Below are 22164 nucleotides of genomic sequence, written 5' to 3'. Positions count from 1 at the left end.
AGCTAGTCAGATGTGATAGGTAATGTAAGCAGCCTTGATGCCCAAAGTCTAGAAGACTCACTATCAATACTCTCTCGCAGGGACTCAAGGAAGGTCTGAACTGGCGTCACCGACTGAAGAATCGCCCGGGAGAAACTGGTGAGCCGTCACACCTACACATTGACCTTAGTGATGTCAAAATCTAAAGCTATTTTTCAAACCCAAGATGCATGCTTCATATTCAGCTATATTATGTTAGCATTCAAAGTTTAATTTGACTATAAATATTCTGGCACTATCAAAATAGATCTTCCACCTCCAATCTGGTTCTGAAGAGGAACAAGCTTTTTTTAACATAGCAAATAAAATATTTTCATTTGATCCTATTCCCAGAAGCTCATAATTAGGAAGCAAGTGGTCTACCCAATAATCTATAATTGCCTATCCCTTAATAGACTTCCATGTTATATGTATGGTGTCAATTTTGATTTTATATAAGCTTTTGCTATCCTTCCGATTAGATTAATTATCTCTATTAAGTATTACAATGGGTTAACCTAGAAATTAGTAAGATAGGATGGGCTAGTTAAGGATGTTGGAGCTGCTGAGTTGTCTAAACTAATATTAAACAAGTAAACTCAATTTTAGTATACCCAGCCCTATAGTTGCTTATATTCTTGTTCACATAATAGATGGCTCTTTCTTTGCTACCAATCTTACCATTCTATCCCAAAATTGCACCTAAGAAGATGTCTATTGTTATAGGAGGGATGAGATCGAATGGGTGAATTGTGCAGGTAGGTTTTAAGCTTATTAAAGGCTTCTTACACACTCAATGGTCGAAAATGAACCCAAGTAGCTTCTAAACTCATGCCAAACACATATTTAGCTAGTTTGAGGTGCAATTTGTATTTGCCAAGCTACTTAAAGAGCATATCAAGGTGCATCAGCTATTCTTTAGCCATCTTGGCCTCGGAGATTATATCATCTACATGGACCTCAATTTTCTTGTATCGTATCATGGAAGAGTATGGTCATTGCCCTCTAGTAAATGGCTCCAACATTTTTCAATTCGAAAGGCATGGATCTATGATAAAAGATGCCCCAAAGTGTGGAGAATGAGGTTTTCTTCATATCTTCTTTCACCAGTCTGATGTGATTACAGATAGAAAATTCATCCATGAAAGACTATGATGTGACTAGTCATATTATCAACAAGAATGTTTATTATATGAAGGGGAAGTCGTCTTTGGGCTAAGCACATTCTAACTTATTCATTCTTTTGAGGCATAAGGGCGATAGCTAGCCATTCTGGATAATCAGTGACTTTCAAGAATCCAACGTTGTATTGTTTAATCACCTCCTCTTTTATCCACAAGGCAATCTCTAGTCTCATCCTCTTTAATTTCTGCTTTATTGGCCTAGCTCGTAGTTTGATGGCCAATCCATAAACTACAATATTCAGATCCAATCTTTGCATGATGCATAATACCAAGCAAAGATATCAATGTTGGCTTGCAGGAATTTAACCAGGTCTTATCATAATACCATCCTCAGTCGAGATCCTCCTTCTCCGGTGGCCGATGTGACACCCGACTGAGCACCACCGCTTGAAGTCTCTTCCTTTCTCTGATTTTTTGGTTGTTCTGTTTCACTGTTGTGAGCTTCATCACCCTTCTTGCGCCCGAATCCATCACCGTTGGCCAAGGTCCGCCGGCAAACTGGTACCGGTAGGCGTACTGGGGGCCTATTGGACCGGTTCGGTACCAGTTTGTACCAATGCCGAACCGGTCTGGGACGTGAGCACGCACCTGCGCATTTCCCAGTACGCACGGGTGCTCTGCCCAACGTAGGGAACCGTGAACGTGCATGTGTACTCGTGTGAACCAATCTAGTTCACTCCAGTACAAGGCAGTAACAAGTTTGCATCGAATGGTTCACACTGATATGCCTCCGTACTGAACGGTTCCGGTCCTACAAGGGTTGGAACCATTTTTCACCCCCGAACCATACCGGTTAGGGGCCGGACCGGTATAGTACGCGTTGAACCAGTCGGTACGGGCTGGTTCAGCATACCTTGCCGTCGACAGACATCCTTCACCGCCATTGCTCATTGGTGAGTCCCTCACCCCCTCTTGATTTCTCCTTGGCCGAGGGAGCTGCCACTTAAGGCCGCTAGGGGCTCTACCCTATTTTTCCCTTCCTTTGTTTTCTCTTGCGCAGTCGAACCACCGTGGCAACCTTGCCGCAGGCCATGCCACTGCTCCGCAGGCCATCGACCACCCCCCAGCTTTTTCTCTCCTCTTTCCTCTCTTCCTTCTCCTCTTCAATTCATCGTTTTCTTCTTCTAAATTCTCCCCATTTCTCCTTGATGTTTTCCCTAATGGTCGACCCAGGCTACTCGAATTAGACCCATGATCAAGATTAGACCGAGAATTAGACTAAGATCCTCTCTCTTCTCTCTCTTTCTCTCTTTAGGCAGCCCTAGAGATCTTAGCTCAAAGCCCTGACTCCCTTGGCTCAGATCCAAGTTGACCCCTAAGTGGAGTCCCCGAATCGTTTTGGTACCTGGATGGTAGATCGGCCCATTACTTTAGCCCCAACTAGATTTTTTAAAATTTGTCCACCATTGACCTTTACTTGACTAATTGAATTCTCTTTGCTTGGACCCACCTGGGCAGTCAAACACTACCACCTAGCCGACCTAATTTGGGAGCATGAAATCGTTTTCCAGTAATATTTAATTTTTGACTTCACTTGGCTTTTAAAATGATGATGAAATTAATAATATTTTAATAATATTAAAATAGGTGCACCTGATCCATCTAACTGAAGTGCAATTTTGAAGTGAGAATAAGTAAATAACCTAATGCTTTAAAGTCTGTTTTCTGAATCTTTAGTAAAATAATAATTAGTTGATTAAATTTGATTATGATATCTATTTTATACTTAGTTAAACGGGTCAAGCATGTTAATGTTATGATAGTAATAATTTTAAATTATGTTATGTGTTATGAAATTTGAAAAATACGACTAGGCAAATTATTAAATTTATTTTTTATATATGTATTCTTAACATGACTATGATCTGGCCTTACCAATGGAGATTATTCATTGGCTCTATTAACTTATAATTTGAGAGACTGGTTTCGACACCGCAACACCGATGATTAGAATGGTGGTATTTGGATACTATGCCACCGGTGGTTAATAATAGTGGTGTTTAACATTTTGTACATTCTGACCTATGCTATTTGGTTACGTGGCTATAGCCTATTGATGTCGGATTTTTGGTATTCTTTTAGAAAAAACAATAGTATACTTCAAAAAGAAATATGCATTATTCGAGAAATAATTTATTTCTCAGTCAATATTTTGTGCTTTTAACTAATTATTTGGTATGATTTGGCCTCACTTTGAGCTGTTAAGTTGCTTACTGAGCTAGTGTAGCTCATTATAATGTTTTTTTCATTTTTCAGATCTAAATGTATGATTGTTCGGGACTTGGAGAGTGCACTATATCTTTTGAAGATACTTTCAATTATTAGAGTTTTAGTTAGACTAATTAGAATATTTTATTTAATTTATGTTAATTGTTAGTGAATATTGACTTATGTCACTTTGGAACTATTGTAAAAATTATTTGGATAAATTCTTAATTAAATAAATTTTCAGAAATTATTATTGTTATGATATGATCAACAACTTTGCATGCTTGTTTAGTCCACTATACAGGTATGTGGCGTCTGTTGTACACTGAGTTTGAGGCGTGAGAATATCGGTAGGAAAATGCTAGATATCTATGACTAATATCTGGTTATAGGCTGGCTAAGTAAGTGGAGTTATCTCTTGCTCTACTTGTAGGGCTATAACCTTGTCATTGTTCCTGAAAACGATATAAGGAAGAGAGTACCTGAAGAGAGTGCCTCTTTGGCAGAGTGGATGTCAACAGCAATCCAGCTCTCGTTTATTTATCTCCATTTCACCTTTAGTGCTAGTGCCAATACCGACATTAGTGGTGAGAGAGGAACAAGAAAAGGAGAAAAATTCTCCTCTTTATTCACCACCCACATCCCATTGCTATCTGGAAGAATGCAATAAATTTCTCACTCTCCTGCTACCCAAATAAGTTTATTCCTTTCTCTTGCTATCAATTCGAAGACAATCAAGACTCCGTAACTACTGTAGCTTTACACAATGTGCTCACATTTAACCTTGAATTCAGAAGAGCCGCCATACCAAATTCCATTATGCCTCCTATTGTGGTACTTTTAAGTAATTCTTCATATTATGGGTTACTTAATATGCCACATTGATGGGTGAAATATTGTACATGTTTTGTAACTTACTTTCATAGCCAATATGATTAGTAGATTTTTTGTATATGTATTGGTAACGTTAGATTTATTTATTGTTAATTTATATAATATGCTTCCTCAAGTTTTGAACTTTTTGGCTATGGTGGTATGTTAAATAATATATTCTATTATTAATTATTAAATATGAGACTTTGATGTCTAGAATATTAGATATGTAACTTATTCTTATAGCCAATAAAATTAATTAGTAGATGATGTGTCTTAGAATTGACCACAGCTCACACAAAGGGCAGTCAACCATAACCCATCACGAATCACAACCAAATCCCGCCATGTGGCAACCCAAAGAATGCACGATTGACTTCGAATTTCAAAAAACTCCTACAGCTGATGACAGCTTGGCTATAATTTCAGGCGACTTTTGAAATCACACCAGCTAAATGGACAGGATGCAATCTGCATGCCAAATGCATGTATATGATTTTTGGAATGTATGGAGGCTTGCCAAACTCAGCTAACCCATGTGCCCAATTTCTTAGGCAACAGACGTTCACTTTCGCTAATACAATTCACTCTCTGGGGACCTTTCAAATAAGTACTCGCATACCTGACAGACCATTAGGAACCTCCTCCATTTTTTGAGCATCTTTTTGACTTAGGCATAGAAGGATCCCTATAGGTTGCACTTTGATATGAGGACTTCTTTTATTTTTACTGTTTTAGGTCAGAACTCGATCGCAGACTAGGACCTCGGCTGCAACCTTCCACTTTGAATCGCAACCTTGCACGACTTGAGCAGCTCGTCGCCGAGCACTTCAGTATCTCTGCTGTTCGGCACCTAGGACAGGCCGGTCTTCAACGGCAATAGTAGATATTATATTGATGTCTAGAATATTATATATGCATTATAACTTTCCAAGGAGATGGGTAGATTTTATGCATGTATATTGGTAAAATTATGGTTCATTAACCTATAAAGAATATGCTTCCTTGATTTTGAACTATATGACCATGTCAAGATGTTCAGTAATACACCATATTATGAGTTTATAATCTACATTCATATTTGCACTTTCAGAGGATAATATACAATAAGCCATAATTCTCTTATTTGTTTAACAAATAACTTGAAATTAGATTTTAGTTTTCGGTCCATTTATGTATTTATTTATTTCCTTAACTTTTATTTATTTTTTGATCCATTTACTAGGTGGGATAGATTTAGGTTTGACAATTTTCATAAACCGCCTAACCATCAACCCAACACAAACCTTGTATGACATCGTGGTGTAGAAACTAATAGTCAAAAATCAAAAAAAATTTAATTTCATTGACTAGCAGAACTAATTTTTGACATTTAAAAGTAAGAGAAAAAAATTAAATTAAAAGAAAAAAACAAGAGGGGCATGTGAACTTGTTGAACTACATGAAAACATTGTACCTGAACGACCGTTGCGGTCGCTGGTCGAGCAGGAAGAATCAAAATATGGCACAAACTACGAAATATACTGATGCTGCTGTCTACCCATCCATCTGCTAATCGCCTCCTCCTCACTGCGCATTCAAACCGCTTGGACTCAGGACGGACCAATGCAACGGTCGGAGCCTAACCACACAAAATACAAAGGGGGAGAATATCTACCGTGGATGTTCAGATAAACTACCTGAAGTACCGGATAATAAAAGAAGCGATCCAGTTTACGACACTGTTCGTCTTTCAAAATACATGTAATGCCTGAAAAAAATTTTACTCCTGAACTAGTCTGCAAGTATTACGGATAAGAGGGTGACCATTATCATATCTATCTGCTTTTCACACCCCAATCAATCACTATTAAAAAGTTCTTTTTGAGGCATATGCACTTAGCACCAAGTACTGTTCTCGCAAAGAAAATACCCTTTCAAACGGTCTAATAGCTTTACCCAACTGCAGTAAGAGCAGGCATGCAATGACCATTCACTGCTACCATCTCACCAAGGTGGTTTTTGATCAAATCCGGCCCCTCCCAACATACTACCGTGGAGGTGGCATCCGCTCTTCATCTCTCACGTGAAAAATGCATACCGTGACATGACACATCGTGGAGTGTCCGCGTCCACGTGCGGAAAAGCTGACCGTTGGGCCGCGGATGACCGGCCGCAGCCGGTCGCTGCACCCGATCCTTCAAAGCCAGCATAAATGCCCGCATAACGCTTCATATGCAAACTCATGCTTGCTCGTCCATTTTGAGAATTTACGGTGGATCATGCGGCATATAACTTTTGTGAATTTTGGATCCCCTCCTCACAAAAGCACCGTACGAGCACGACGAGATCTGATAATGTTCCCAGATTGCCCCTATGATTTCCCAAATTCTGAAATTACTTTCCGTAAATGCCCCTATGCAACGGAGAATCTTGCTTCTACAGTCAGCCTCAGGTTTTGATAACGCCGTTGATCTGTCGTAACGGCACCTCAAGTTTGCCTTTTTTGGCGTTACAAGGGGAATAAAAACCAGTATGTATCCAATCTTACTTGTAGGGATTGAAAACACTTTTAGATGGAGACTCTTCTATGATGATTGATTGAATTCAGGATGTCAAGCGATAAGGCGATGATCACTTACTGATTTGGAATATTCAAAGATTGGTGAGAGACTGCGACTTATTTTAGACTGCTCATGTATATAAGGAGGCGAACAGAATGGTAGACTGGATTGCTTCCTTCGCTACTTATCATTCTGAAAATATCCTTTAGATTTGATACCGCCCTCACACCTTTACGCCATTTCATTTTTTTGACTCTGTTGCATTCATGCTGGACTAATATAAGCAATTTTTATACCAAAAAAAAAAATTTCTTGCTATTTTAACCTGATTGAAATAAGACTTTTTTATTTTTTGGTAAAAATTAAAAAAAAGCCTTCGGCACTAATGAAAAGACAAAGGATAGTTTTTGTGGAAAAACAGGTGTTCTTCGAATGCCTCAAACAAAATATTCCTATAATAAATTATTTTGTGGTCTAATAATATCTATATATTTTTATATTAAATAAAAAAAGAGATGTTACCAAGAAGGATTCCATGGTAATAGAAAAACATATATAATAACTTGTTTCTATCACGCGCATTTCACGTGCAAAGGATTAGAGCGAATGTAACGGCACCCCCAATGCCGTTACTTTAGACCGTAGTCCGGGCTGCGATTACGAATCCACCACCCCTCCCCTCCCCCTTCTCTCTCTTTCATCAGAACAGCAGCTGGAGGAGCTGCAGCAGCGAAGGGAGATGCGTGCTCCCGAAGCCATCTCCCCTTCCTCCCCTCCTCCCTAAAACCCTAGATCTCCTCCCCTTCCCCTTCTATCCCATTCCGATCTCCCTAAGCTCTCCCCCTCGATCCCCCCCTCCTCCGATCGATCCAGATCGGCCCCGTTCCCCTCCGGATCGATCAAATTCCCCTCTCTCATCGTAGATTTCGCCCACTTTTCTCGAAGAATATCGCGTTCAATCGTTTCAATCCGATTCGATCATTGCTGGTTCTCAAGGTTTGATTCTACGTTTCTTTTCATATTTGTTTTATAGATCGAGGTGGTTGGATGGGGTTCAAGGGGCCTCAATTTTAGCTGCATTGCCACTGGTTCGTATTTTTGATTACGAATTCCGATTCGGAGGATCGTTCTATCATTGCTTGAGAGTTTTGTGTTTTCTTGATTATTTTGTGGTTTTTGACGTATTTTAAGCTGAATTTTTGGTATCGAAGAGCACGGATCTGGGAATGGAATTCGAGTAGTTGGGGTGGTCATGGCAGCGCAATCTGGGAATGCTGTGATTTCCGAGAAGATGCAGTTTCCGGTCGTTGGCGGCGGTGGCGGCAGCGAGTTGCAGCCGCACCAGCGGCTGTGGTTTCCGGACGAGCGGGATGGATTCATCTCATGGATCCGGGCGGAGTTCGCGGCGGCCAATGCCATCATCGACTCGCTGGTCCACCACCTTCGGGCCATCGGCGAGCCTGAGGAGTACGATGCGGTGGTTGGGTTCATCCACCAGCGGCGCTGCAGCTGGAACCCGATCCTCCACCTGCAGCACTACTACTCTGTTGCCGAGGTTGCATACGCGCTGCAGCAGGTCACCTGGAGGAAGCAGCAGAGGCATTTTGATCAGACGAAGATGGTGGGGAAGGAATTCAAGAAGCCTGCTTTTGGTTACAAGCACAAGTTTGAGACCACGAGGGGGGAGAACTGCAGCTCCTCAACTTCTTCTGCAGAGGGGAAGGGGGAAGATAAGTTAAGAAAAGAAGAAGATGATGAGCGGAAGGATGAAGCCCAAATTCCAGAAGGAAGGAATTCAATAGTTGCAGCAGAGGAGGGTAAGCATAGCTCTTCCACAAACATTTATGCATCAAAGAATCTTATACTTTTCGTGTCGTATGGTTGAATTTCTAGTCTTGTATCTATTCATTTTGTGTATGAAAGCAAATGCTGTAAAAAAAGTATTAGCATCAATAATGATTCTGTGTTGTTTAATTAATATAACTATATTGAAGGAAAATATTAGAGTAGAGACACTGCATCGATGTATTGGAGTTCGTAATCTATATTGTCAATAAATAAGTAAAGAGTACATGGAGAGTTTTAGTTCATTAATTATGCTGCAATCCATGGTATCCTAGAAGATGATGATGTTAATTGGCTTCAAGCGTTTGAAAATAAAGTGGCTATAGAATGAACTCAATTACATGGAAGTATTCTTCTGATAATGTTGGTTTTTTCTGTCCCCATTATAGGTTTCTGTATATGTATATGCTAAACAATCGATTTCTTTCTTTCTTTTTCTATATTTCATTATCTTTACAATCAGTTTTGTTATATATAGATGGAGCGAACTTAGGGACGGGAATTATAGAGACTGATTTGTTTCCTTGTTATTACATTGCATGCAGGGGTGGAAAAGAATTGTAGTTCCATGACAGATTGCAGAAAGAAAAATGGAGAAAATTCTCTTGGAGATGAGTGTGTTAAGTTGGAGCCTGCACTCTTAAATTATTGCAACACTTTGCAGTCAGAAGGTATCCAGTTCACACCTTCCTAGCAGTAAAATTTTACCTAGGGTACCACATCTGGTTTGGAAACTCCTTGGAAACTCAAAATTGCACTTGCTTCCTATGTGTTTCCTTACTTCAAGAGTTCTACTCTGTCCGCTTCTTGCACCCAATACCCACTTCGGCACTATCTCTTAATTCTAGTTAATTCAAAATAAATGCATCCAAGGTCATGATATTTCTTTTTCCTTGGAAACACAAATGACTGGTGGATAATTTATTTTAGATTGAGTTCATCTAGTTAACCTGGTTGAACTTGGCGATAAAGCAGTGAGGACTTAAAACTTCGTGAAAGCAAAGGTAAGAAACAAACAAAACAAAGCATCAATAAACACTGCATTGTGATTGAAATCTCCGAAGGAATACAAAGTTATTTGATTACACTAGTTGAGACAAATGATTGAATACATACTGTTACATATACAATATTCCAGGCAGGTCGCATCATTAACCTCTGCACATGAAACAATCACCTACTCCTAGAATGCTTGGACCCTGTCCAAGAAGATGTTCAGCTTCAGCTGTTCTGTGGCTGTTGTCCATATCCACACACATACACACAGAGATGGGAGAAGCTTTCTTTGAAATCTCCTTGCATATATATTTAATTTTAGAAACTCCCTTTTAAAACTGCTCCAATGATATATTCCTGCAACATTATTATGGTTTCAAATAGCCATTTGTTCTTGCTCTGTCGTATGTGCTTTATATTGCACACGTTCATGTTCACCAGCACATGCATTTCACATATCTGATCATAAAACTCTGCATGAGCAGGCACGTGGCCATTGTTTATTATATCAGAAATATTTATGTATACAGATTAGGCTTTGATATAATTGTTTCCTTCTACATCTTGTGGTTGCATGTGAAGTGATGACCTGTGCTCCTTATTCATTTCTTCCTGTATCATCTTTGTTATCTGAAGGTTTTTTGGACCTGAAATGTCTTGTGGAGCATTCCGTTTTGAACTTGTAATATTAGAGCTTGATGAAGAAAGTCTTTAATAGTGCCTTCCCCCCCCTTTTTCCAGAGAATTGCAATAATGTGCTTCTCCAAAGCAGTGAAGGTACAATACCAAATCAAGATGAGAAACACCAACCTATTGCAATCCCCAAAGTTTTTGTTAGGAATGATATGTATGATGGAAAAACGGTAAGCTAATAGGAGGAAATATCTTGAATAGCTTCTTAGATTGTTATCGGTGTTATTTTTTCACTGTTGTCTAACTATTTAAGAGAATTATTTTACTTTCATAGGTCAATGTTGTTGAAGGACTTAAGTTGTATGAAGGGTTATTTAATACCATGGATATTACAAAACTTGGTTCATTGGCAAATGACTTGAGAGCTGCTGGTCGTCGGGGAGAGTTTCAAGGCAAGTTGAATCATGTCAACTTCCTCTTGCTTGAGTGAAACAATTGTAACTGTTTTGGTTGTAAACATGAATGTAAAATTTGATTAATGTTAGTCTTCATGATACATGACATCTAACCTTGAGCATCAGCTTAGTTTTTAAAAGGAACATATATCAATTCTATGTATACCCACTTATTGTCTATTGATGGGGGAAATATATTAATCAAGGGCAGTGTTTTAAAATGTGGTGTCTGCAGCTGCATGTGTGCATGGATATGCCGATGCAATCCACTGACTGCCCCACATGTATATCTACACTACTATTATTTTTTACTATATAAGTATTATCTTTTTCAACTTTAAGAAATTTTAACTGCATATGCGGCTGCATTCCATGGATGTGTTATTTGATTTCTTACCTGCCCAAATACCGCAGCAGCCTTTTGAAACAATGACCAGGGGCCAGAGAGATAAATATGCTTCTTCATTTTATACTGATTATTGACATGCATTGGCATGGAAAGTTAGCTAAAGCATTTGACATGGACTACACATAATTTCTTTATGTAGAAAAGTAGACATGTTCTATGCATTCCAAAAATATATGGCATTTTATGTAAATCAAAACATTTAATATTCCTAATTATGCAGCTTAAACATGTTAGTTAAACCATATCACAAAATCTCATAGACTAGGACAAATTATTATTATGCTAAATTAGACAAGCGAATGCAGAATTAATCAACTTGATATTTGTTGTGAAAAATTTTCAGTTTAGTTTATCCATTTGCAATCAGATAATGCAATTACTAAAATATCAATTTGAAGGTCAGAATGGCTTCAGGGATTTGCTAATAATATGCTAAAGCAGCTAAACAATATCTGGATAAGAAAAAACACTGGTTTTGTTATCTTGGTTTATTATTTAATCTGTTTTATTTGCAAAGCAGAAAATTGATAGGAAATCATCCAAAATATCTTTAGTCCATTTCTTATTCAAGCATGGTTTCTTGTATTTATGTTTGTCCATCGTTTCTTTTGCATGCATGGATTTACCTAACATTGCCTTATTACAATAAGAAAGAGACTAGAATAGCATAAAACATATGCTCAACTCTTTAAATGTTGGATGGATCATTGCTTTGATCTTTTTTTTCTTAACTGTGCCTTTTCTTGCAAAATGACTTGGGAGAGGAATAGAGAGTTAACCTCTAGTTTTGCCTGGCTAGAGTTAAGCTTTAAGCTTTCAGAACTGCACTTCTATAAGGTAGCAAGACATATTGAAACTCATGGTTGAGGTTTACATTACTGTGATATGGTTTAATGTGCATTTTACATAGGTTGTCTATTGAGTAAGCTATTTATGGTTAATTTCTGTTTCGTAACTTGATAGGCATTAGTTTGGTTAGAACCGAGCCAAGCTTGAGATTAAACTCAAAAAAGGGCAAGTACTGTTATATCCTGAAGAGGAAAAAAATCTTAGCAATTAGACATTGATTTAAGGTTGAAATATTTGTCTTGAGAATTTGTCTTGACGATCATGTCTAAGGGTCAGAACTGATCTGTAATAACAGATTTAAAAGGTAGGCAGGGATTACAGTGATGTCTAGGATTGAAGATGAGGGTGGTTCTTCAATTTTAAGAATGTTATTGATAGAATAACATGTAGAATCACCATGTTTGTGGAGAGAAGAAGATAGAGTAAGTGGCTTAGTTTGTTATTGAAATTTACACAGGCTTTATATACTTAAGGCAATTGTAGCTCTTTCCTAAAGGGCATAGGACTTTGAACCTTCTAAAATTTGTCCAATTACCTAAAATTAATGACTGGGGCCAAGATATAAGGAGAAAGAAAAGAAAAAAAAATCCCTAAAGTAGGCCTTATCTTGCTTGGTTAAGTGGTCCTTATTGGTCACTTTAATCTTTTCATTGCTTTTGTTGTTTGTTTTTCTTAATTTGATTCATGCCTTCTTTCCTTTCCTCTTATAAAATTGCCAACCGATAACGGCGCTGACATGCACGCCTTCAAATTCTGGCCTCGTCAAGCTTGACGATCCGGTTCCCCAAATCTCTTTTTCCTGAATAAGCGCTGCTAGACTAGAATAGGCTCCCCATGGATCGAGCAAAGTCACTTTTTTTCTATCATAGGGATTGTCGTCTTTTCTCTCCTTTTTCTCTTCCTTTCCTATTTTCCCCCTCTTTTTCCTTGGTTGAACTGCTCTCCTATTTTCGTTTTCCTTCTTTTCCTCACTCCCACATGCCTCCCTTTCCTCCTCACATCAAGTCAACAAGTCATCTTTTTGTTTTTCCCCCGTCTCTTTACTTTGTGCCGTTTGTTTTCCCTCATATAGAGTTTCCATAAACATAGAAAATTTATCAGGACAAGGTAAGGATATTCAATGCTTCTTATAGTTAGGGAGTTCATTCATTTTGATAACAATAGAGGAACTATCCTGTAGATAAAGACTGAGAATGGAGCAATTAATATTTGATATGGTGATATTTGTATTGCTACAAGGAACAACTATGCATGAAGTGTCACTTGTTTCAGTCTTATGCTGAATCATCAACTCTAGCAACCAAGGTGATGAATGCTAAATGTAGTTGTGGTCATGCAGACATAACAAAGAGGGTTTTTGGTTGAAAACAAATGCCTATCCAACATCTTTTGAGGCTGTTTTGGGCTCTGGTTATTTTGAATCTTAACCAGATATGTGATTTATAAGATTACTAATATTATTTACTATTGGAAGTTCGTGACTTCTAATATTGTTAAGACAATATGTGTCGAGTTGTTAGAAGACACCTAACCTAGTAAAGAGTGCAACTAGGCCTATAAACTTTATGCAGTACTTTTAGTAGAAAGATAAAAGTTTCATTTTTATTAGCGATAGTGCATTTTCTTGTGCAGTTGTAGTTCTTAAAATCTTCGACTACCTCCCCCATATTCCTTTCTCCGATGAATTAATTTTCATCCTATTGTAAGATTTGCATTGTCAAGTACTATTTTAAGGTTTGGTAAAATGAATGACTGCTGAATATGTTAGGAAGATAAGAACTTTAATGTTTGATAAATGGTGAATTGCAGATTCACACATGCTTGCCTTTTTTGGTCAGTTAGATGTGATTCTTAAAAGGTTGAAGCTTTTGTTGATTAAGTGTTCTTATATGCAAAAGTTGTTTTCCGTTAACATTTAAGAGCACTGGATTTTAAATATTGAAGACTAGGCTTATTTACCATTCATAGTTTAAGAAATTATTATGGAGAAGACTTATTAAAATGTATTTCTTTCTGAGAGATTTTAGTTATAAAAGGTTAAAGACTGATATCTGAGAGTTCATTTGTAGATTTAAACACATTTGGCAGTTAGTATGATATAATTCACATGCAAAGGTAGAAAATATATACTTGTTCAGGGGAACCTTGGGCTGCAGTTGCTCTGGTACGACCCATTTGGCTCATGTAACATATTAGAGTATGGATCGATGATGTGTCTGCAGTTTATACAGATAAATGCAAACAGAGATGGATGAACATCATAGCTTGATGCAACCATGTAAATGATCAAGCAGTTGGTGATAAGATGTATAAAAAGTCAATATGATGATCATGATGATAGAGTTCTATTCTTTTCCCTGTTTAGTTCAAATGTTTAATCATATTGCTCTTGTTGAAGTTGGAATTGCTCAACTAAAATGGTGGTTCACTAGAACTTACTTCAAAATGCATGGAAGAAAGTTATTAGCTTCTTTGCATTAGGGTAACAAATTCTTTGAAATCATGTTGAAAATAGAGTTTGTCAAGAAGAAAGATAAAGGTCTAGCTTCCAACGCAGTCATTGCTGTGCCTTTCAAGTTCTCTTTAATGCCATTTGATCTTCTGTCAAATCAAGTGATTATCCTTTGATCACTTAAGTTTTTACAGCAGAGTCCTGCTTGGTTGCCCTTTACCTTCATTTTTCTCATCCTTTGCATTTTGTTTACCTCCATTGTCACTCATCCTTCACCTTTTGTTCTCTAGTTTTCTTGATCACTTATTACCGTTGCAGTTGTTTTATTGATTTAGATATTTTTTTTCTGTAAATAGTAAAAGGGCTATTGAGTTGTTATTATCCTGTAAGGCATGTGAACAGATTTTGAAGTTTAATATAAGCTGGCTCAAGGCTTTTTTTTCCAAGTTGACCATGACACATTATCAAGCAAATTATAGCGTCTTGACAAAATGATGTTTTCCTTATTAGGCCATATATTTAGTTATAGGTGTGGATGTCTTAGGAGTTGGTTATTTTAGCCTATTGGGCCAAAGCAGCCAGATGAGCTGCCATTTGGAGTTAGGTTTCCTTTTTGTTGATCTTTATGTACCATTTTGATTTGTTAGACTCATAGTGAGAACTAACTAGTGTAGGAGAATTCTAGGTCTCACATATAGGTATTTATGGTTTTACGAGTTTCGAGGTTGGTTACATATCATGTACTTAGTTTTATAATTATTGCGAATTATGTTTAGGTTGTTCAGTGTATGTCTTTATATATGGGTATTACTGTACTTATGAATTTGTTGTGACAGCTATTAATGAACTCGCAATTATAGTTTTCTTTCTTGTGATGTATTATTCTCATTGGCACCACTTAGATGCTTCGAAAGTAGGAGAATGAAAGTGATAAGCAGGGGCATGACTACACCAAGATTGAGAAATGATTAAATCATTAAACCAAAGTTGCCCTGATTTTAACACTTATGTTCATTTCATTTCCTTCAATTTCCCAACATCTAGAAAGAGTTTTAAGATGGATACCCTAGAGAACTTTTTGTCCTTTCCTTTAAGATTCGTAATTATCCTGAAAACTAATGATGACTATATGGTCGTTGGGTAGGTTGAAGAGGACAGTCAAATGGTATGGGGTCCTTTAATATTTTAAAAAACTTAAAACCTTTTTAGAACTCAAAATCAATGATTAAAAAAATTTGAGAGGCTTCAATATGTACTTTTTTACTAAGATAAGGAGGTGAAAACAAACTTCAACTTTGCTTATGTGGGACAGGAAAGCACGGCCTGAGGGAATGAATAATATTTTTTTAACCTTAAAGGACTCCAATCTGACCCTTTTGAAGATGTACTTTTGGGGCTACTTAAGGAAATACTGGTTGGAAATTTATAGTTTCATACTAGTTTGACCTTAAAGTTGGTGGGTGAGGGTCTCACTTAGAAAGGTTGCATTGTATGGTTTCGGTTTACCAACATCTGATGCATCAAGCTTCTATTGCTGGAATCTACTCTATGAAGATTCCTTGGATTTTTGGGTTATAACGTTGGCAAAGTTATATGTAGTCTGACCTATACTTCGATGTTGGATTTTGATTTATAGGACAGGTGATTGCTTTATGATCCAAATAGAGAGAACCTCTGATGATACTCTCTAATTTACTTATGTTTGTAAGGGGATCACCTTTTTTCCATTAAAGAAGTCAGATTGGAGGCTTGATGTTCTAGTTTCTTTTTTCTGGTTGTAATCATGTGGCTGGTGTTACTAGGACACTTCAACATCTGGGTCTTTGCTATGCCCAGACCATGGTTGCCTAAATCGCCAGTTATGATTTTGTTTCAAACGGGTTTGTAATACGATTTGGTATAACTTGGGAGATAAAAAATGATGATAAAGTTATACTTTCTTCTTCTGATAGATATAATAAGATAAAGTACAGGAAAGCTAGTGGGAATGGGATTGTAAGGTAGCAAAGAAGGCTGCTGAGTGCTAATAATAGGATTCCATGGAAGTAGGAGATTTTGTGCTGCTGGGAGAAGAGGAATCGAGGGTTCAAACTAAAGAACATGGGAAAGTGAAGATAGTGCTTCCTAAAATCTTTTAGAAGAGAAGTCATTAGGAAACTAAACGTGTAAGTCTTGTAAAAATGTCAATTGGTGTATAAAGATTTTCTGACTGTTGTCAATGGTTCTAATTTTTCTCGCTCAAATTTTATAATAATTTTATAATAATGTTAGATTCCAACAACCAACTATTCTAATCAAAATTAAAATATATTTTAATATTTATAAACTATATATTCTAATCTTAATTAATTGGCAGCGGATTTTGAATTATGAATCTGAGCCTATATCAAGTATACCAGTATATCAGGTAACGTAAGTCTAGACACTTGGACACCTAGATATTTCATGACACTCCTGCACTTCAAATCCAAAAAAAATTAAGTCATCATGGTTACATATCAAATTTTGGCGCCTCTAGCATTTTATGTCCAATATTACATTTAGCAAAGATTTTATGGATTTTATATAATCACAAAGCCATTGATGTAGCAAGTTATCCTTTACATACATACACTTTTACTTATTTACATATACATCTATTTAATGGATGTTCCCCATCTCTGATTTTCTGAAAAATCCTATGTCCGACACTTCTTGACACTTGGATACTTGACACCCTTGTCACGTCCATGTAACATTGCATGTGGCCTTTAACCTTTGTTGCGTTAAAGCTTATATATGAAGATCAACGATTGCGGTTTCCACTCTGATTCTAAAGCATTGATTCTCTCTCTCTCTACTAGCAACCACACGTGCAATGCATGTTAAAAAAAAATAAATCATAAAAATTAAGGGATTGGAGGATAAGAGAGATAAAAGCAGATCATTGGATAGAGATTTTTTTTTAAATAGAATCCAATTGGTTTGGGATATGTAGAGAAACTGCGTAAATGAGAGATGGAGGTGCATGTGAATTTTACACCTTCTTAATCATATTTTTTTGTAGAATTTGAGCAGAGCAACTAAGGATATTATGGTCATAAAATTTGATAGACAAATCTCAAATGGGTTATTCCTCTCTTATTTAGTAATATGGGGGTGTGTATTCATGATCCTGGTCTTTTGTGAGAGCTTCCAAGATATTACAATGAGATGATTGTTTATAGTTTTTGTGATGTGTGGTGAAGCCCACATTACAAGTACATTCTTATGATCCATTTCGCTGGTAGCTCTTGGGTTATCTTGGTCTAGTTGGTGTTAGGGTGTATCCATGATCCTCAACTATGTTTGTAATGACATAATCTGAACCTAAGCAACATTTCATGATGCAAAGGTGGATAATCCTTGATTAGATCTTGAGTTGCTTGGGAAGCAGAGGCTCGATAAATGACATAGAAAATATCTTAAATTTTGTGAATTAGGTAGACAGGTGCTTAGGGATAGTATATCAAGTATACTGCTGTTTATAAATAGTATATCAAGTAGACTGGTGTTTAGAGAGAGATACTATATAAGAGGCGTGTCAAACTTGCAAAGAATTGAAGATATAATTAGCAGTTAAGCAAATGTGCTGGTAAGAGATCAACAGCAATATCAAGATGGCCAGCGAAACTCTGAATAGTTTGATTACTTGTGCTTTGAGGAGGTGCCATTCACACTGATGACAATCCTTCTGTTATTCTTTCTCTTACCACATGCAAATGAATTGATTTTTAAAAAAATGTTGGCTTCATAGGTCACATTAATTCAACTTTACTTATTGCTTCTTGTTTTATTATGACATATGATGATTATAGTGACTTCAAAATAAAATTATCCCTTGTTGCTGTCAATTTTTAATAGCCTTGGACTGATGAAAGCAGGGCAGACATTTGTGGTCTCAAAGAGACCTGTGAAAGGGCATGGAAGGGAAATGATTCAACTGGGCTTACCCATTGCTGAAGGACCTCCAGAGGATGAAAACACAGCTGGGATGTCTAGAGGCAAGTTCTGCCCGGCACAGCAGAACTTTATGTGCTGAAGTTTTTATGACATTTTTTTCAGTTGTTTGGTCATAAAGATTAGTGGATCTTTATTTACAGACCGGAAGGTGGAGGCAGTTCCTAGCTCGCTGCAAGATATTCTTGATCGTGTTGTGCAACTGCAAGTTTTGACTGTCAAACCTGATTATTGCATTATTGACTTCTTTAATGAGGTGAGCATCTGTTGAAGCACTACAAATACGACTTGTCATGCAATGAATGAGCCTGATTTGTGAACTTTTTGTCAGGGTGATCATTCACAGCCTCACATGAGGCCACCTTGGTATGGTAGGCCTGTTTGTACTTTATTCTTGACAGAATGTGACATTGTTTTTGGCCGAGTAGTGGGAGGAGATCGTGGAGATTACAGAGGTTCTCTTAAGCTTTCTCTTGCAGCAGGGTATGTTGCTTTCTCTGGTTCCTATGTTATATTTGCTGTTTTTTTGGGTAATTTTTTTGTGGACCTGTTTTCAGTAGACAACTTTAATGAATATCAGAATTATAATAGTTCTGTTTGCTTTAGGAATTTCAAGTGTATGATGTCTGTATATGCTACTAATTTGATTTGATGTCTAACTGCCGCTTTTGTCTTATTACCAGTGCCCAAAGCCTTAATATTCACACAAAATTCATCTCCATACCAATTAAATTGTGTAAAAACCTAGGACATAATAGGAAATCTGTCAAAAATCAATTAGCAGTGCCCAAAGCCTAAACTTCAGCTTGTGTCGTATTACCAGTGCCCAAAGCCTTAATAGACTCAGGCTTGCTTGGCAAAAATCAACAACATTGCCACTTGAGGACCTTTCAAAGCCTCGGACAATAGAAGTCCATGTATAAGTTACTTTTAGCCAATGACCATTTGCCTTAATTTGTAATCCCAATCTCTGTATTTTCTGTGTATCATAGTTTGCAATGGTCCAGCCAGAAAATATCATATTAAATTGGTTTTGCTGTTTGATTGGATGTTGCACCAATTAGCCTCTTCAGCTTATGATCTGTCCCAGATGGATAAATGCAGCTCCCTTGAGTAAAGCTTGCCTTTTAATATATGTTTAGATTCTTTCTGATGTAGAGAAATCTTGGATGTAACCAATGTGGTTGGCCTCCTTACCAACCATGTAATTTTTAGCTTTAATGGCAAGACACTCTTGTCTGAAGTTACCTTAGGAACTCATCACTAATTATGTAGAGAATTAGTGCCAAGTTGAGAGCTGATAATAGAATATTAATATACTCGATCATTCTAATGTACAAAGTTTGATATGAGAGAGAAGGCATAAGTTTAACTTTGATGGTTATTGTGTCAATTGTGACCCAAATTTGGCTTGGTTTTGCTTTCAGTTACCCACAGGAAAGGAAGATACTGAAGATGGCATACTGTCCTAAATCACATGCTGCTGCAATATGTTAAGATTCTAAGGATAAACTTGAAGACATATGATTTCATTTTTTCAATGAAATGGTGGTCATTTTTCATTCTTCTCTTCAAAAATGCTTGTAAACTAATATAAGCTGACGAATTCTTGATGACATTCTGAGGATGTTAACAGAACTTGGCTTTTTATTATCCTAAATGCATGTTTAGGCTGTTTAGGCCTCAATGGAAACTATTACCAATATACAAGATGGTTAATTTTGTATGAACAATTAGCTTGTTATTGGATTACCTTCATCTCTCAATCTATCACACTGTTAATCATCTAGGTATCTATAACCTATAGCTTTCCCCTTGAAATCTTTAATAGCATTTATGTTAATAGCATTTATGTGTAGTCTGCAATCACTTAGGGTATCGGCGATGAGTGTGTAGTTTGCAATCTTGAACACGTATCCGATTTGGATGCATATCCAACAGGTATTCTTGAAGCCAGACACAAGTTCCATATAATACAGAACTTATGTAATAATCTTGCTAAATTATTCATATATTCAATACAAATTGATGTAAACCATTACCAGGTATTATATGTTCATGAGGAGAATGAATCTTAATTTATTATGCAATGAATCATTTAATTGTAGATTTATTATGCACTGCAGATTATAAAAAGGAAAAAGGGAATTCATTTCCTTGCAGTTACTTGAATAGACATACAACAATTTCAATTTTGTCCTGTCATGCATGTATTCTCGCTTCTGGATGCACTAAAGTAATCATCTTTCCAGTATGTTTAACTGATTTTTTCCCTCTTTCTTCAACTGTAGATCTCTCCTGGTGATGCAAGGCAAAAGCGCAGATCTAGCCAAGCATGCTATCCCCTCCCTTCGCAAGCAGTGTGTCCTTCTTTCCTTTGGAAAGTCACAGCCAAAGAAGGCCTTCACATCTGAAGGTATGCGCTTCCCTTCCTCCAGTGCACCTCCACCTTCACATTGGGTCACATCATCAGGTAGGCCCCCGAGCCTTATCCGTCACCAGACGGGCCCTAAGCATTACGGAGTGACCCTCGCTAGTAGCGTGCGGCCGGCCCCAGCCATCCATCCTCAACACTTGCCTCCCAATGGAATGCAGCCACTCTTTGTTGCCCCTGCTCCAGTTGCTCCTGCAGCTGTCCCCTACCCTGCACCTGTCCCACTGCCACCTGCATCTGCTGGGTGGACGGTGGCTGCACCTCCAAGGCACCCTTCCCCTGGACTCCTTGCTCCTGGTACTGGAGTCTTTCTTCCCCCACCTGGGTCAGGCCAACCTCCACCATCACAACAGCTGCCAGTAGTGCCAATTCACGCAGAAACTAGTCATCCTCTGGCGACTTGTTTGCAACCTGAGAATGAGAATGAGGTGGAGAAACCAAACTGTAATAGCGGTGCTTCTCCAAAGAATACAGATGGAGCTGGACCAAGAATGAAGTGCAATGGTAGCTTGAGTATTAGCGCAGTTGTTGGTGGAAGGGTAAGTAGGGAAGAACTTCAGGCTGTTAGTGCCAAGAAGGTAGGGAACAAGCATACTGCAAGCTAGAGAAAGGAGGGTTAGGGAGATTGAAGCGGGAAAAGACTGGTGCCAAATTCTTTTCATGAGTACTAGCATGAAGGGATAATCTGAGAAACTGCACTGAGAAACTTCATGAGTTTGGGAGAAAATGTAAAAAGCGGAACACAAGTTGCTGAACTACTATTATTTTAATATTTTTATAATTAGTAAGGGCTCTTGTTATTTTTTGTAGCATCTCAGGTGACCGAAATATCAGGAATGATTTTCTTTTTTTTTGTGCCATTTCATTTTTGCTGCAATTGCTGTCAAACTTGCCCTGTCTATTTTCAGGAACTTCACTCGAGTTAGAACAGACTTGATCAATATTTTCTGCGCTTTACCTTTCCAGCTTCCCAGATTTGATATCTGTGTTGGAGGAGGTGTATATTGGTAATGTCAATGCATGCTATGTCGCAGTTTGTGATCCAAATTGGAAACTGGCTATGGTAGAAGATCTATTAAAATTGGCATCTACTTGATTTGTCTTTTTGGACAAATAGTTGGTGGTTGCAAGTGGGTATACAAAACCAAGACAAGGTCAAATGGATCTATTGAATGATACAAAGTCCTTTTAGTTGCTAAAAGCTTTTCTTAGGAATATGGGGTCATGCAGCTCATATGACTACTACTCTTGTTTTTTCATTACAATAGCTCTAGTATAAGTGGCCTT

The 22164-nt window shown here is 37.6% G+C and overlaps 1 protein-coding gene across 5 annotated transcripts; it reads left to right on the top strand.

The window, feature by feature from the left end:
* Positions 1–7411: 7411 nt before the first annotated feature.
* LOC103711107 (RNA demethylase ALKBH10B-like) lies at positions 7412–21818 on the top strand. Of its 5 annotated transcripts, none has more exons than XM_008797113.4 (10): positions 7464–7745; positions 7860–7914; positions 8038–8643; positions 9217–9342; positions 10409–10530; positions 10635–10752; positions 18368–18487; positions 18587–18699; positions 18775–18926; positions 20735–21818. In XM_008797113.4, the coding sequence occupies exons 3-10, from the start codon at positions 8079–8081 to the stop codon at positions 21480–21482; spliced, it is 2064 nt and encodes a 687-aa protein (XP_008795335.1). In that variant the 5' UTR covers positions 7464–7745; positions 7860–7914; positions 8038–8078; the 3' UTR covers positions 21483–21818. The 5 variants fall into 5 exon arrangements, with proteins under 5 accessions (XP_008795329.1, XP_008795335.1, XP_008795333.1 ...); XM_008797112.4 differs by having other exon boundaries at positions 7519–7745; positions 8018–8643; XM_008797107.4 differs by lacking the exon at positions 7860–7914 and having other exon boundaries at positions 7412–7822.
* The last annotated feature ends 346 nt before the right edge of the window (positions 21819–22164 follow it).

This window comes from Phoenix dactylifera, chromosome 5 (assembly GCF_051530095.1).
Source record: "Phoenix dactylifera cultivar Ajwa chromosome 5, Ajwa_hap1_PhDact_Kaust_v1.1, whole genome shotgun sequence".
NCBI lineage: Eukaryota > Viridiplantae > Streptophyta > Magnoliopsida > Arecales > Arecaceae > Phoenix > Phoenix dactylifera.
This window is presented reverse-complemented; position numbering and strand designations above follow the sequence as displayed.

Bases quoted from the DNA above. Each gene is read 5' to 3' on its own strand.
- LOC103711107 (XM_008797107.4), top strand. From the start codon at position 8,079: ATGGCAGCGCAATCTGGGAATGCTGTGATTTCCGAGAAGATGCAGTTT. The intron at 10,753-18,367 runs GCAAGTTGAATC...TGATGAAAGCAG, and splicing joins TCGTCGGGGAGAGTTTCAAG to GGCAGACATTTGTGGTCTCA. The intron at 18,700-18,774 runs GTGAGCATCTGT...ACTTTTTGTCAG, and splicing joins TTATTGACTTCTTTAATGAG to GGTGATCATTCACAGCCTCA.